The sequence below is a fragment of the Drosophila teissieri genome, chromosome X, assembly GCF_016746235.2.
Source record: "Drosophila teissieri strain GT53w chromosome X, Prin_Dtei_1.1, whole genome shotgun sequence".
Classification (NCBI taxonomy): Eukaryota; Metazoa; Arthropoda; class Insecta; order Diptera; family Drosophilidae; genus Drosophila; species Drosophila teissieri.
The window spans coordinates 15,924,520-15,941,305 of NC_053034.1; the positions used below are offsets into that span (position 1 = coordinate 15,924,520).

General features: G+C 46.8%; 6 protein-coding genes across 7 annotated transcripts; 2 read left to right on the forward strand and 4 right to left on the reverse strand.

Annotated features, from left to right (window-relative positions):
• The first annotated feature begins 127 nt into the window (after nt 1-127).
• On the forward strand, nt 128-3,441 carry LOC122623549 (BTB/POZ domain-containing protein 17). Its single transcript, XM_043802769.1, has 4 exons — nt 128-668; nt 872-1,856; nt 1,930-2,087; nt 2,158-3,441. Exons 1-4 carry the CDS (start codon nt 309-311, stop codon nt 2,410-2,412), a joined length of 1,758 nt encoding a protein of 585 aa, XP_043658704.1. The 5' UTR covers nt 128-308; the 3' UTR covers nt 2,413-3,441.
• Nucleotides 3,442-4,027: 586 nt separating this feature from the next.
• On the forward strand, nt 4,028-15,975 carry LOC122623621 (synaptic vesicle 2-related protein). Its single transcript, XM_043802878.1, has 4 exons — nt 4,028-4,205; nt 14,065-14,592; nt 14,658-15,317; nt 15,371-15,975. The coding sequence occupies exons 1-4, from the start codon at nt 4,163-4,165 to the stop codon at nt 15,778-15,780; spliced, it is 1,641 nt and encodes a 546-aa protein (XP_043658813.1). The 5' UTR covers nt 4,028-4,162; the 3' UTR covers nt 15,781-15,975.
• LOC122623622 lies at nt 6,176-8,542 on the reverse strand. Of its 2 annotated transcripts, none has more exons than XM_043802879.1 (2): nt 8,317-8,542; nt 6,176-7,056 (listed from the first exon to the last, which is right to left on the reverse strand). In XM_043802879.1, exons 1-2 carry the CDS (start codon nt 8,540-8,542, stop codon nt 6,206-6,208), a joined length of 1,077 nt encoding a protein of 358 aa, XP_043658814.1. In that variant the 3' UTR covers nt 6,176-6,205. The 2 variants fall into 2 exon arrangements, with proteins under 2 accessions (XP_043658814.1, XP_043658815.1); XM_043802880.1 differs by lacking the exon at nt 8,317-8,542 and adding an exon at nt 7,265-7,353.
• Nucleotides 10,948-11,388, reverse strand: LOC122623623. Its single transcript, XM_043802881.1, has one exon. The coding sequence runs from the start codon at nt 11,386-11,388 to the stop codon at nt 10,948-10,950; it is 441 nt and encodes a 146-aa protein (XP_043658816.1).
• On the reverse strand, nt 12,170-12,415 carry LOC122623625. The gene has a single exon (XM_043802883.1). It carries the CDS (start codon nt 12,413-12,415, stop codon nt 12,170-12,172), a length of 246 nt encoding a protein of 81 aa, XP_043658818.1.
• On the reverse strand, nt 13,498-13,767 carry LOC122623624. The gene has a single exon (XM_043802882.1). The coding sequence runs from the start codon at nt 13,765-13,767 to the stop codon at nt 13,498-13,500; it is 270 nt and encodes an 89-aa protein (XP_043658817.1).
• Nucleotides 15,976-16,786: the final 811 nt, after the last annotated feature.

A 16,786-nucleotide genomic window follows, 5' to 3' on the forward strand; every position in this document is an offset into this window, starting at 1 on the left:
AATTAAATTTGAGGGGATTCACAAGAATATAATTATTAGGGATGCGACAAATTAATCGGTACATCGAACATTAATCGTCATCGGTCAGCCCTGCTGTTTGGGATGCATCCCTGGGGCACAGCTGCGATATATATCGTATCGGGTCATATGCATCGTCCGTCGTTGTTTTTGCATCTGAAGAGAGACTTTTTGCCATGTCTTTGGTTCGTGCTAACGGAGCTGTCCTGTAGATTGTCCTTAAGTCACTTGTCAGCGCAGATCGAATCCCCAGCCGGGTTCCCGTCGATACCCAATATCCCCGATTCCCGATGAACGCCAGCGGTAACGGTGGAGCACCGCCCGTCTCCGGTGGAGTGGGCGGTTTTGGTGGTGCGCTCGGAGCGGCTGCTGGCGCTGGTGGTGCTGGCGTAGGCGGTGGCGGTGGCGGATGCGGAGCTGGAGGCGCTGGCGCAGGTCCGGACGGGGGGCCCGGTGGCGGGGCAGCTGCTGCGGACCAGGTTGGTGAGGCAGCCGGAGGAGCAGCAGGTGGCGATGCAGCCGTCAATCCGCAAGGAAATGACAATGGAACCAGCGACAGCCCAGCGAATGGACCCAACTCTACCGAGGATCAGGACGCCAAGCGTCGCAAGTGTCGCGAAACAGAGGAAGCTCAGGATGGAGCCAGCACGGTGGGTACACGCCAAAAACACGCTCTTATTAACCAGTTATAAACCATATGATTGCTCACATCAATATGTGCTATCAACATTATTGATTTTGTCCACTATTATTGGGGATAATAGTACTGCATAGTCAAACTTACTCAGAACCTTTACGTTTACTAGATCCTTGGAGAATATGCTCTAATCCTGTTGAAATCTTACCCATCCAGATGATCGATGCAAATAGTGTGCTCAATAAGATCGCTAACCTGTACGCCGAACAGCTGATGTCAGACATAGTGCTCCTGGTGGACGGCAAGGAGTATCCCGCCCACCGCGTCATCCTCTGCGCCAGCAGCGACGTCTTCCAGGTGATGCTAATGAATCCGGAGTGGAACGAGTGCAGCAAGCATGTAATCGAGCTGCACGAGGAGGCCTGCTGCTCGGCGGTGTTTCCGCAGTTCATCAAGTACCTATACGTTGGCCACATCGAGGTCACACTGCAGACGGTGATGCCAATGCTGGCGCTGAGCGACAAGTACAATGTGCGCGACCTGATCGATCTCTGCGTGGGCTACATGAACAAGCACGTGGCCAAGGCGGCCACCAGCGGTTACCTCGTCTCCTGGCTGCAGTATACGCTCTCCTTCACGCCCACCCACAACGATCTCACCGAAACGCTCAAGCGGTTTCTCAAATGGAACCTCGAGATGGTGGCCGAGTCGCGGGACTTTGTGGAAATGGACCCGGCCATACTGATACTGCTGTTGCAGCAGAACGATCTGGTTGTCACCAGCGAGTACAAATTGTTTGCCATCCTGCAGACGTGGCTGCTGCATCGTCGCGAACAGATGGAGGCCACTGGCAGTGGCGGCTTCATGGAGCTGATCGAACAGACTGTGTCTCACATCCGCTTCGGCATGATGACGCCGCGCCAGCTCTCACACCTGCTAATGGATCCGCTGATCGAGTACCACAAGGAGTTCCTCGTCGAGCGCATTGCCATCGGCATGAGCTATCAGTCGGGCCAGGAGGATCGTGTGCGGGAGGTGCGAGCCACCGAATCGGGTGAGCTGCAGTTTACGCCGCGACTCTATTGGAATGACACCTGGAGCGTCGACATCGATGTGCACAACTTTGACGCGATTGAGGACTACAAGAATTATGTGACCTGCTTCTTTTCGCAGCGTCACATTGCCGAGACTGAAGAGGACGGTAAGTAGTGGCCGCCAGCTGACCTCGATTGACATCTAGAATATGTTTACAAATACGATGACTTAATCCACAGATCCCTGCATGACATGGGAAATCGAGTTTTTCCCGCGAGGCGTTAAGTACAACAAGGCCAAAATGGTATGGGGCGAGGACGTACCAGGCTGCTCCTTTAATACAGTGCGTCTACGGGTTACCTGCAAGCATCAAAACATCGGCGAGGAGCGTTTTAAGGTGATTACAGTTTCCCAGTGTACTTATAGACTTTGGGGCATAATCGGTCATGCGTTATTTTTATTTTCAGATCGCCGTGCTGATCGTGGGCGTACAGAACCAGATTATGCACATTCGCACAGTCGTGGAGCGTACGGAGTACTTCTCGGATACGTCGCGCGTTATTAACCTGGACAACCTGCTGCCGTACGAGGAGCTGGAGCACACATCACCGTACTTGAGTCCCCATCTGACGGGCACCGCACGGAACACGCTTACCCTGCACGTGGTCATCACGCCGATGGGCTCCCACACCTGCCGCGATGCGCCGCCGTTTCAGTTCTAGAAAAAAAAAAAGAAGCGGTTTTGTGGGCATCTCAACTATAGCACTCCGTACTTCCCGGCGCATCCACAGGCACACGCATCCTCATGCATCCACAGCCACCACTGTATTTCAACCTACCATTTAAAATTTGTATGTATGTATAAATCCAACGTGACTGCGAATCCCCCTGGGCTCAATCTGTGCGATCCTAACTGGCGGTCTACTCCGGCCCCCAATCGATCACATCTCGATTGCAATATGTTTTGTTATTAGTTTTTTGTTTTTTTTATATTACACTAATTCCTATAAGTTAAGCGCACCGACAGTGAGTGAGTTCTTAGGCAGAGCCATATTCACTGATTGATGTTGGCCATATTGGACCCGACGCCCATATGGTACTGTATTTACTTTACCATTTCGCAGAAGACTATTGAAAGGAGATTTATTTTCTAATAAACGTTAAACTGTAAAGTAAAAAAAAGAACCCAAAATCGCTACCGACATGGCTGAGAAAGAGAGGGTCGCGTTTGGCTATTTGCCATCTCGTTTGCAAACTGTAGTGCCAATGCATGAGGCATCAGTTTTAATGTTTTACAGCCGATAGATATGTGTAGCCGCTTGTGTGTGCCCGCTTAGGCTTTTGGATCCCTTTACGAGTGCGTTTGTGGCCCGGGATCAACCTGTCGCGTCTCGGGGGCCTATCTTTATGTGTGTGCTCTGCTGTCCATATAGTCTACAGTGCGGAACACCAAATATGGCATAGATGATGAACTCTGGGTAGAGTCGGTCGCCAAGACAAAACGAATATATGTACATATATATATACATATGTGTAAATCGGTTCAGGTATCGGTCATCAATCGAATTGATTTAATCTTGGCGTTAATGTAGTTGTTAAATAAAATGTCTCTTCAAAAATCAGCTATGGTCTATTATTGAAGTTTGCGTTTTCATTAGACTGAAACTAAAGACTAGAATTACTGTCATTTAACGATATAATTTAGTGATTTCGGTTTTAATTTAATTATTGCCTAACGTTGACCAGTCATTTTGTAAAATAACGTCTCTGAAACCTCTAATAAAGGTGTATAAAACATAAAACTTAATGTTTTTATTACCTCCTGTAGTACAAATATGATAGGCTTGCATGAGAATATCAATAAAGTATTTTATTTTACTTTAATCAGACTTATTGTTTTATAATTTCTCCTGATGGATTGCAATGTAAGTTCTTTAAGTATAAAATGGCTGTTGCTTTTGATCCTCTTGCAATTTTTAGCTTTCTATAACCCATCTATAGCTATAACTATCTTTCTATCCACTGGAAACTGTTGCTATGCTCCAGGAAACATTGCTTTATAGACATCCAGTCACCAGGGGGCTGTTTTTGATCTAATGTGATGCCATTTACGATCGGTGGGCTTAGTCTTATCGCCGATCTTTCATCTTGCTTGCTTAAATAACCAAGAACTTTAACACCACGATACTGACTTGCAAATTGTATGAAGTTTGTGCGGTTATTCAAGATTTACAGCTCTTGTTTTCGTCTTTATTTTTGGTGGGTGCGGATATCTCTGGCCGGGTTTACGATTGTGTTACCGTACAGAGCTTTACAGAACGCAATTGCGATCGGACTTTGAAGCACGTACCTCTGCGTTCGGATACCCGGACATACTTTTAAGTCCACAGCCCCACGGAGCTCATCAGTTGGCCGTGGACCGTGCCGCCAGTCGCAACGAATCCTCGCTCCGTCTCCCAGATCCAGGACATCATGGATAATCCCGCATATGTAATAGATTGCGAACGCGAGTTCGGTGAGTGAGCGAAATAAATGATTCTTTATGGGTTCTACGGTTTAAAGTGAGATCTATTATGGCATGGAAATTAAAAACGCGAATGTTAAAACGTTGTGAAATATAAGATGCTAAATATTATAGTTAAATCTGATCGATATTAGAATCGCAGTAGAATGATCACAACACGGTTTTTCTACTAGTGAAGATGGTGAAATATTTCCCAAGATGAAATAAAAGGCCATAGTTAACTTATTTTTGTTTGCTATGCTTTATTATTGCCAAAATGACTTTGTTTTTCTTGGTATACATATATAAGATATATGCGGTATATAAGATATATATGCGGTATATGCCCATCAGTTACAGATTCAATTCTATATCGTATGCATATCGTTTATACGTATGTTATTATTGATGAATTCAATTCTCGTGTCTTTGGATGCAGATGCAGTTTTACTATCTCTCCCTTTCACCTTCTCTCTCTCTCTCCCTCTCTTTCTCTTGCCCACTTTCTCTAACTATCTTCCCGCTTTTTCGCTTAGTGTAGTTGGTTTTTGATAGGTTTGCATTTAGTGTGTAAGTATGTGAATAGAACGAGCCAATGTCACGTCACACATCGGTTATATGCCCCATATATGTATGTGCATATATGACCACATATTTGTTCTTGAGTTGAGCACGCCAGGTATTATCTTGAGAAGCAAAGCGCCTATGGGTAATACGTCAGCTATTTTTAGGCCACTTTATAGTGCGAATCTCTTGTGTGTCATTAACGTGGTAATTAGGCTTACATTTGTTTGCCAGATAGTACAGTTCCAAAACCAATATTTCGTTGAATTTGTTTTTCAAAGATATGTTACATAAAAATGCGGACGTACTTTTTGAGAATGTGTTGTAAACCAAAAGTAGAGTACATGTTTAGAAGTACATAATATAGCCTGCATATACCGATATCTGATCATGACATAGTCCTCTTTGCGTGAGGCGACTTGGATTGTGTGTGATTCATTCTGATGCTGAATTATAGTGACATTTATCCGCTTCCCCGTTTGCAAGGGGGGTATACTCCTTGGATGGGTTACTGGTAATTGGTATTTTTGTAATTGGTAATTGGTTACTAGTTACTGGTTACTGGTTAACTGGTAAACTGGTTACTCTAGGGTTGGCTAATTATTGTAGTTGGTGTAGCGTTCGCTAGCTGCCTGGAAGCAGTGTCCTAGGTGGGGTGAGTTTGCTGCTGAGCTTGGTGAGGTGAGCCGCCTGTGTGATCCGTGATCCGTGATCGCTGATATCGAGTGACTTTCTACTGAAGTGGGTCCCGTATTATGCGTGTGTGTCCCTTTCGAGTGAGTGTTTTTGAATTGAGTTTGAGTTTAGTTGAGTTTAGTTGAGTGAAGTGGAGTGGAGTGTGGTTGGTACATCGACTATCGTTTAGCTACGGTTTCAACTATCCTTTTGCAGTACATAACGTTTATTAACCTCTTCTATTTGTATACGTACGTATATACGGACCAATTTATAGCTCAGTACTGATACAAGTCAAGACTTATCTATAGCAGAAATAAGTTATGCAACCGATCTACTTGCTTTGGCTTTAGTTTACATTATAGAATAAGCGATTAAAACTTTTGTTCCTAAGCTATTACTATAAATCGTTCAATTGGTTCAATCGCAAACGCATTCTACGCATTAACTGAGATTATATTTGTACCTGTAAATTTCAATATGAAATGTCTAATATCTCTATCAATTTCGAAAACATATCTACTCGAACTGATTACTTGAAATATCTTTTCCATGCTTATGTCAGTACTGAGCTTAACTGAGTTATTTCTCCATTGATATAGGTATGACAAGGTAATGTCCATATGTTAGTCATTTTTTTTTGGACATTTATCATTTCTGTGAGCTAATCTCCAATTCCGATCTTGACTGTAGTGTATATTCCTCTATATGCATTACAAAAAAAAAAAAACAATGAACCGCGACGTTTACGTTTCCTGATTGGGTCCAGTCCCTTACTTCTCGAAGATCAGCTCGCCGGTGAGGAACGGATTGAGGTAGGTCTGCGCCTCGTAGCCAGAAACGGAGGCAGTCGTGGTCCTTCGTCGCCCGCCGGATTGCGCCCCGTTCCGCCGCTCGCCATGGACATGTCCGTGGGCGTGATGTGAGGGACGCTTCTCCTCGCTGGGACTGAGGATCAGTGGAATGGGCATCGAGGTGTAAAGCTGCAGTTGTGGTGCCTGGACAATGGTTCCTGCCGCCGGATTCAATGGTGCGTCCATATAACCGTGTGGCAAAGTGGCCGCAGTGGCCAAGGACGCATCTCCTCCGGCTGTGGTGCTCGGCGTGGAGCTGGCAATCGAATTGGCAATGGACAGTTTTTTTTGACCACCGGCTCGGGCTCTATGATGTTTGTAGTGACCCCGATGTGTCTTCCGCTTCAGGTGACCCATTCCGGTTACTTCGATCGGCGGCGAGGTGTCCAGGATTAGGGGCATATGCGCCTGCTCTTGATCTGCATCCAAGTTGCCCAGGCCCGACTGATCACCACCCATCGTGTGACTTATGTTTGCCGATAGCGGGCTATATGGACCTAACAGCGGCTTCTTGGGCGGCTCCCTGGGATGTGGATGGGGATGCGGATGTGCCTGAATGATGGTGGCCGTGGCAAAGACCTCCTGGAAGCGATTGTTTGCCTCCAGTTGCTGCAGTTGAAGATGTTGGCGCTGCAGCAGTTGCTGGCGTTGCTGCTGCATGTGGCTGAGGATGCGGTACTGCTCGAGGATGTGCTTGTAGAACTGCTCCGCGGTCACTTCCGATGAGTTCAGGAGGCGAATGGCTATTTTTTCGGGTATCACAATTTTATCTGCAAGAATTGCAAGCGAATTTGTAGTTAATAGTGCTATTTAAAGTTTAACATCGGTTGACGACAGCATTTATAAGCTATCTTAAAGATTCTATTCAAAATAATATGTCTGTTTTTGCAAGTGATTTTCTTAGTTTTAACTTAATATCATGAAATGGCGAAGCTCCAAAGTTGGCAAAACTTCAAAAGCGAACACTAAGCATATTACCTTACATTCGGTTCTGGCAAAGTGCATTCTCGCTGTCATAAATTGCAATTTTGTTTGCCTTTCTGGCGTATAACTTTCATTGAGCCCCCAGATTCCACACTTAATTGCATCAAATTAGATTTATTGAACTGCAAACTGCAAATGGAAAGTACACCAAGGAAAACTGCACCCTAGCGTGTTTGGGGCGGTGGGTGGTTTCGGGTGGTTTTGGGTGGTTTTGGGAGGTTCGGGTGTAGTCGTGTGCATGACACCCCATTGACCTAATTTCGAGTTGATTTACAAAAACTGAACAAAAAGCCAAGAATCAGCGGAAGGATGAAGGCGGAACGAACTCAAGCCGAAGCGAGTGGAACATTGTGGGCGGCTTTTTCACGTCCTTCCTGAGAAAGTGTTGCCAATTGCGATATTTTGCCAAGAAATTTGGGTACATTCTGTTTAAACTTACTTAAAAACTACGTGTGCCATTGTTTATTACAGAATGCTTAGTAGTGAATTAAAGAACAATTCAATTCAGACCCTTTTAATGGAATGATTGTTTCGAGTCTCAACCTAGAAACAACTATATTTTCATGAAGTTAAAAACGAACAAATTCTTCAATAACTGTCACTTCTTTGAATCAGATATGGCAGTACTTAACCATATTTGTTCGACTGTGTGCTCAGCGTGCACTTTCCGTTAAAAGCACTTTATATTGAGGCTAAAAAAAAGGGTCAACACTATCCTGCCAGCCATCCAAGCCCATCGGTAATGGCCAACTACTAATGGGTAGCCCAGGCCCAACGTCAACCCTAATACCCCATCCCCATCCCCGTTCCCATCACAATCGTAATAGCACTAGCTCTTAACTCTGGTAGCCTAGATTCGGGCTTTGTCCCAGATTGACCGCTGGCCGCAAATTACCCGGCGCGTGATTGGTTTCTGGTTTTTTTTTGGTCACATGGTCACTGGTCATTGGTCACCGGCTGGTTGGCAGTCATCAGTTTATGATGGAGCAGTTTAACCGATGATGTGGAGTACAGTGATTACACGGTTGACTAACCGCCCGCCTTACCGCAATGCGTGGCCTTGGTGACAAAGGGCCGGATGGTGGGGTCCCAGATGAAGATGTAGTACAGGGATAGCATGATGGCCGCCAGCGAAACGCAAAGTACATAGACGGCGACGGTCAGGATGCGGATGACCTTGCGGTTGCTCTGCTGCGGCTGGTAGCATCGGCTTATTGTCTCCGTGGGCGGCAGTTTCACTTTCTCCTCCAGCGAACTGTGTTTCGAGTTCATTTTTGATTCGATCTATTCGTTTGTTTTTTGATTGTTTCGATATGGCTCTTCTTGATTTTGGTTGCTTTCCTTTAAAAACTTATTTGAATTCTCTTTTCGTTTTTATTTGTGTTTTTGGCAGTGTCCCGTTATAGTCTAGTATTTTGTATTTGTTTTATAAATGCAAAGTTCTTTTCGGTTTTTAGCTAGCCACATTCGATTAGTTTTACATGTAAATGATATATATTTGATTTGAATTAATTTATTATTGTTGTTTATGCGTGGCGAGCTTAAAAGTACAAAAAAAGGGCGCGCAAAAACTTGTCTGCCAACCGACGCGTCGAAAGTGTGAAAGCGAAATGAGAGCAGAGAGAGAGATTCTGACAGGAGTTGGTACCGTTTTTTCGCCTTCGTTCGCTTTTGCAGTTCCTGCTTCGTACGAGAGCGTATCGCTTGCTCGCTCTCACTCGCTTTTCCATCCTTCGTGGCAACTTCGGCTGCCTTTGGGGGAGCGGGCATTAGCGTTGCATTAGCGATCTTCGCTTTTAATTTCATTCATAAAATCCATCTCTCTCGCTCGCGCTCATTTGCATTTTCGGCTGCCCACGCTCAGTGTTGTTTCTTCTGTTTCTTTTTTTGTTGTTGTGTGTTCTTTTCATTATTTCGATGGCATTCCTTAAAGGCGAAATAAAAACAAAAACAAACCGCATGTCGGCACGTTGCCGCTCTTTGTGTGTCAAGTGCAGTTTTCACTCCCTCGAAAATCAGCGCTCCCCTTTTTGCGTTCGATTTGCATGCGGAAATTAAAATGCGCGCTTGAATTAATTTTCCATTATTCCAATGATTTCAATGCCAATCAAATGTTTTGCCCATTGAGGCGATTTTTCGCATCGATAAAATCAAATGTTGTGCAATTTCTGATGGGCCGTTTTTCGCCCAGTGGGGCGTTGGGTGATATTTGTGGGCGTGGGCGTGGCGGTGCACTGCTGGCTTTGACAGCAACCTTCGCAGGTGCCGCGAAGGACGTTCAAACTTTCGCTGCACCGCCCGCCGTAGCCCACCTTTAACCCGCCGTGCACACCTTCGTTTTCCGTTGCCTTCGGGGGGTTAACAAACTGCAACTGGGTCACTAGGACAAGTCGAGAGAGAAAATGGCAGAGAGCGACCGAACGAGCAAGAGAGTGCAAAGGGAGAGAGCGAAACGAATGCAGCGCTCGGCGAATTGAAATGCAGACGTGCGAGTGAGAGGACCGAACGGTATTGCAATGTTGGCCATTGATTTTGTTGTATAAGTTCCACACACACACACACACACGCAGTCAAAGTGCTGGGAAAGAGATAGCCAGTCACACACCCACATGCATGTGCAGTTACAGGTGAACTTCCAAAACGCAAACACAGGACTTCAATGCCTAAAAGTATGCTACAGAAACATCAAAATGTGTAGAATGAGGTTGTTTAAACCGAAAACTTTAAAGCCGAAGGTGGTTAAGCGTTCCAGAATGTTCTACTGGCGCGTGTTCGCAAAAACAAAGCTCCACTGTACGTGCACTTAAATGCATATTCATCATGTGGGCCAGGATGTAGGACACGCTCACACTCACACGCAAGTTCACATGCATTTGCCGAGCAGCATTGTTGCAAAGTTTCCTTCAAGGAGTTTAATTCGCCAACGTGGCCAGGTAGAGCTCTCATCCTGCCTGCTCTGGCCTCGAAAATGTTTTGGGCCCGGCCTATTGCATTTTCCATTTTCCATTTCCCCCCCATTTCCCATTCCCCACTTCCGCTTGCCTCCAGCCATTTTGCCCATCGCAAGTTTAAGGATGGTTTATCCATCTGCTTACTTATGTGCAGACAAAGCTGATTAAGCAGCTCGGGCAGCCGGAACGATGGGATAACTTGGGCTGTGGGTCTTGGCAAGCGAGTGAGGGTAAACTTATTCCTCCAACATGCATGATACAGAGTTGGATACACATAATTAAACTTAAACTTTTGCTGGGCGCAAAGTTTCTGGGCCAAAAAACGATGGGCGAGAAGGGGGCCTCCCTCCACTTAATAAGAACTAATGGCATGCCTCCAGTAAATGTGTGTGCAGGAAAGATATTGGTTTTGAATTAATTAGACTAACAAGGTTTGCCATTCAAATCAAATTTAAAATGCAAAGACGGAGACAACGTTGCGTATGAGTAATACAAGCGGGACCCTCAAATATAACTCATACGCCACGTATGCCAGCACGTGGCTGCAATGCAAATTATGAATGCAAATTAATAAGCGTTGAAAACCACTATTAAGGGGCCAGTTGAGTTAGTTGCTCTTGGAGAGATTGCTGCATTGGATCCTTACCAAAAATGACAGTACGTTTCTCTTAGTTGGGTGCTAATGATGGTGAATGATGGATAACCCGGAAGGATACCCAGGCCGTCCTAGCCGAAAGCAGGCGCCTTCTTCTGGCCCTTGTAAACGGGTGGCATGCGCGAGTCCCAGAAGAAGATGTGGTAGATGGACAGGAAGAAGCCCAGACAGCAGAGACCGCACAGATAGATCACGATCACAAAGTATCGGGCAAATCGCTCGGTACACGTGGGCTCGGCGAACACAATCTCCTCCAGCTGCGGCGACTTGGGCACATACGATGTGGCACAGGCACTTCTACGCGGGGCACTGCTGCTGGCCAAGCGAACGCTGCTGCTGCTGCCACTGCCACTTCCGGTTCCGTTTCCGGTTGATCCCCTGACCGCTTCCTCAAGCACCTCCGCTTCCTCGCTCTTCACATTCGATTCGATAAGATTGACGATCTTGGCCAGATTCGCCATGCTGGCCGCATTGCCCAGGCCCACTCTGGTGGATTCCGACGTAGTGGACATTACTGCGGATATACACGTCGTTCTGGTCGTGCCCGTCCAGCTCGCGATGTGCCAGCTACTGATTTAGCAAATGCCACCACGATTAAATCAAAATCACTCGAATGACGCCATATCCCCCCCTCCCAGGCTGTGGATAGTGGCGAGCAAATGGGAATGGGTGGTTCCAACTCTGTGATTCGGTGGCACGTAGCAAAGCGGATTAGTTTTGTGCCTGGCTGTCAACTTTTGATATCGGCCACGGGGCCAAATTAAGCCACTAAACCGAGCCCACAAACAGTGTTGACTGCTTTTTGCCAAATAAAATCTCTCCAACCGCAATAGGATTAAAGTACTTTTACCAGATGTAAATGCAAAATATATAGGTAAATATTAGGTCCCTTGCAGAAGAATAACTTCAACAGGAATGGTTAAATAAGCAACATGTTACTGTAGTGATTAGTGGAAGTGTTGAAGTGTTTATGATTATCATTATTAGTAGACATGAGAGCACCCGAAGGTCCAATTGTATAGCATACTTTTTCGCGCCGCTCCTCAAGATTTAACATCAGTGGAAATTTGTGTGTAGTACATCTAGAAGCCAATCTAATTAGGTAGCACCGATTTAGTTGACAAATAGCCGAGCTGACAGCACTGTCACAATACGAATGGCCCTAAATTCTGTCCGTTGTCGTGGTCAGTTTCACGTGGCCACTCACCCAATTCCGGTCACTGATGTCGCTGGGAGATGGCTAACTAACTGCCTGGCTGGCTGACTAGCAGACTGGCTATTGACCAGCCGATCCTAGCCAATTGGATGCGTGTGCTTGAACACGGGCAGCGGCGGCATGCGGGAGTCCCAGATGAACAGGTAGTAGACCGCCAGAGTCAAGCCCATGCCACTCACGCCGCCCATGTAGAGCATCAAGGTGAGCAGGCGGAAGGTCTTGGACTCGAAGAAGTCGTTCGATTTGGGCATCGGTATCTCCTCATCCTTGGCCTCCTTGACCACATCGGCCAGGTTGGCCATCAGCGCTGATTGTCCGCTCATGCTGTCGCCTCTTCTTTTTTTGTGTTTTGCGATGTGCCGAATGAGCTATGCGATATACAAACAACAAACAACAAGAACAAAAAAAGGTGGCCAATTGCAACCGTAACCGCCTCTTCGAACGAACTGAACACAATTGAGCAATTGCTCCGACTGTCCGTGGATCTGGTCTTTGGTTCTGTTTCTTCTGTTTGCCGTTCGTGCCTCCTCGAATTTCGCATTCCGCTCGACGGTTTTTTGCGGTTTCTTTGGGTTTTGGGCGTGGGCACCCAACTTGGGCCAGGGTGCGGGGAGCGGTGTGGATTCATCGTCTTGGCGGCCGCGCTAATAAGATTCGCCAGTTGCACTTTGAGTATCCCAACCGAGCGCCAACCCATTCCAACCGCATCCGCATCACGTGCTGCGTTCTTGGACGCCGCCGACGACGACGACCACTTGACCCGGTTAGTCGTCACTCCTCCAATCCTGATTCCACATCCACATCCACTTCGCTTTATTCTTCATTCTTTAGCCTCCTATTCTTTCCGCTCTGTCCATATGTAGATTCTATATTCATGTTTGGCCAGGCAAATGAAAGTGACGTTGGTGGATGGGCAGTGTGCTCAAAAAGGCATAACCGAATTAAAAAGCTTCTGGAACTTGTTAGTTCATTCACATGGATGGTATCGATTTGTGTGCCTCTAATGCTTCTATATATTTGAAATCATTCAAGTCATTTGATTTATGAATCTTATAGCCATTTTATACATCTCTTGAATTGTTCCTATTCTTAATTGATTTTCACTTTCTACTGATTTTAAATTGTAATTTCTAATCATATAAAAACAAATGGCACTTACAAATAGTAAAAACTACTTCTTCTGTTTTGAAGATATATCCCTCTTTTTTAACTAGCATACCTTTGCATATTTGTATTCGAGGGCATCTCCTAGTCGAGACTCTCACTTGGGCATTCTTTGGCCCACCTTTGCTAGCATTCCCAAATCCAATTAGCAGCAGTCCGCCCTCCAACCCGCTCCGCCTGCCATTGTGAAGGTACTGGTACTTACCGCCCGGCTGGGTCAAGTGGTCAAATGGTCAAATGGTCACTGGTACTCGTGCACCTTCTGCACTGGATGGCCGCCAATGGAGACGGGGAACTTGAGGTGGATGTCCGGCATGCTGGAGTCGAAGAATATGAGATAGTAGAGTGCCAGCACCATGCCCAGGCCACTGATCCCGCCCAGATACAGAAAGATCGAGATTATGCGGAAGGTCTTCGATTCGAAGAAGGCTGGTGGTGGCTGCTCCTTGGGCAGACGCACGTCGTCATTCTCCTCCGGCTTCTCACCCAAATCCAAAGTGGACGAGGCCATGATTGAACGCCAACTGAGATTGGATTCCTTGCCAAGTGAACTGCTGGGGAAAAAGTTTAATTATTCCATAAACTCTAGGGTTTCTCTTTGAGTGACAATGATTGACTGATCCTTTTTGATGGCTAAACTGAAAGAAATTAAATGCAACTAATAATAATGCATCTTTGAGATACATAGATACATGTGCTATTTGTGATAGGAAATGTAGAATATATATTTACAAATAGTCCATTTCTAAATAAAAGGGTTCTGCTTATAATTTATGGCTTGTATCACCCACATTTTCGCACCGTGTAGCAACCATTGCCGGGGGTCGCGAGGAGAACCTGTCGGAGAAGCCCCGGCCCCACACTTTCGAGGAGGCCATCACGCTGACGGGAGTGGGCCGCTTCCACTACAAGTTGCTGCTCATCTGCGGCCTGTGCTTCATGGGCGTGATGGTGGAGATCATGGGCGTTAGCCTGATCATGAACCAGATGAAGTGCGACCTCCAGCCGACGCTGGAGCAGCAGGGCATCCTGGCGTCCGCCGGCTTCCTGGGCGTCGTCCTCAGCTCCCATGCCATGGGCTTTCTGGCGGACACTTGGGGTCGGGCGACCACATTGCGATACGCCCTGTGCCTCAGTTCGGTGTGCTCCATTGTGTCCGCCTTCTCGGTGAACATCTGGATGCTGATCGTGTTCCGCTTCCTAACGGGCTTCTTCATCTCCGGCGGACAGGCGTGCGTGTTCAGTTTGTGCGGCGAGTTCCATGGCTCCGGATCGAGGATCCGGCATGTGACCCTGCTGTCCGGATTCCTGTGCACGGCCATGATGTTTGCGCCAGGTGAGTTCAAGATCTTATAATTATGGAATAAGTCTCTTATGGATTTCCATTTTATGTTCTTGTAGCTATGGCAATTGGTATCTTACCGCTGCGGATCGAGACCATTGTCTTTGGAATGCGCTTCTCGTCCTGGCGCGTCTTGCTCCTGGCCAATGTGTCCGTTTCGCTGCTGGCTCTGGTGGGGATCACCGCTCTGCCCGAAACACCCAAATACCTGCTGGTCCAGGGGCGTGGCGATGAGTCGCTGGAAATTCTGCGCAACATTTTTGCCAAGAACTCTGGCCGAGATCCCTCGGAGTATCCGGTCAAGGAGGTGGCCCTGGAGAGCGGTGGCGCCAGCTTGTCCGATGTCCATGGCTTCGTGGACGCAGTGCGTCTCGTTTGGCACCAGACAGTGCCGCTTTTCCATCGCACCCGACTGTGGCACACCTTGAACATCTGCTGCATCCAGTTCCTCATCTATTTCCTGGCCCAGGGCATCTTCATGTGGTTCCCCACCATCCTGGATGAGTTGGGCACACGCAATGGCGATGATACGCTGCTCTGCAATGTCCTGCAGGATTTGAATATTGCTTCTGCGTCGCAGGAGGAGAGCGCCGCCAGCTGCTCCGTGGCGGTGGACACCTCCACTTACCAGGTGATGATCATCATCGGCGGCTGCTTCGTGCTGATCTACCTGATCTTTGCCTACATCATCGACTATATGGGCAAAAAGAATCTGCTGAGTGAGTAAAGAAAAAGTAAAGCAAACCCACGATCCTATCATTATCCTTTCCAGTGGCCTGGATGGTCCTGACCATGATCTCTTTGGTGGCCCTGCACTATGTGGAGCAGTTCGCCCTGGTGGTGATCGCCCTGACCGTCGTGATGGCCATTGGCAATTGCGGCGGCCTGGTCAGCACCATAGCCATGGAATTCTATCCCACACACATCAATGCCATGGGCATGTGCTTCATCATGATGGTGGGTCGATTGGGCGCCGTGGTGGGCAGCAATATCCTTGGCCGCATGCTCTTCGCCAGCTGCGATCCGATCTTCTGGGCCATGTTGGTCCTGGTGGTGCTCCTCTGCGCCTTGGGCTTCTTCCTGCCGGAGAAGACACGTGGGCAGCGGCAGAAGCCCTCTGGCACAGCGAAGGCTATTGTGGCTGCCACCACTAGCCCCATTTTCGCCATTAACTCCAAGTAGGATTAGGTATCGCTAAGTAGGACCCATAAATTCAACAACTTCATATGCCTCCTTTTCCGCTGAGGAGTATTTTCGATTTCCTAATTACTGTATATATTAATAACACTTTCTAAAGATTTTTTTTTCAATATTTTTAAATAAGTACTTAAAAGAGTATTATTTAACATGTACTTAAACATTATTATAGTCTACGGTAGCGTAAACGTAAGTTTAATAAAATTACCGACTTCTGCAAGTCAAAGTCAGAAAAGAAAGAAGAAAAAACACACTTAAATATTAAGTTAATATCTTTATAATGCTTGGGAGTGGCGATGGCAAAGGAAAACACCACCAAGTTGCACGCAAATGGCTAAGGAATCAGGAGCGGGAACAAGAGCAGCCGCCTTGGAAATGGGAAATGGATTAGGTAAATGTTTGTGCCCATTCCTCCGCCAGTGGCGATGGATGTTGTCACCGAGGCAACAGGCACAAGTAGAAGTAGCTGCATTAACATTCCAGGCATTCGTCGCTGGGCGCAGGGGACGCTGGTCAAGGGGGTTGGGGAAGACTAAACGCATTCCGAGTGCCGTCGCATCACCAACTTCAACTTCAACTTCAACTGCTACTCAAGGTGGCGGGTATTCCTAAGGCGTGTGGGGCATATTCGCCACTTGCATATTGAGCCATACTATTACTATGCCGCAGCAATATAAAGTAAATATAAAGCATTGGAATTGTCCATTGTCCGCACACTTGTCCGCTCAAGAGAGAACTTAATTAGTTGCACTTAATTCCCTTGTATTTGAATCTTAATGTTAAAGTTTCTGTGCATATTTGCAGCTCTTCTTTTACAGGGTAGAGCCTAATCGAGTTACTTAAACGAGTTCTGGCCAACTTGTCGGCCAGTGTTGTTGTGGGCCTCTTTTATTTTGTTTGTATTTATTCAGCAAAACGGTATTTGCTCCGCCGGCTGGTCACAGTCTGCGCCTGCTTCTGCTTCTGCGTCTGCGTCTGCGTCTGTGGCGGC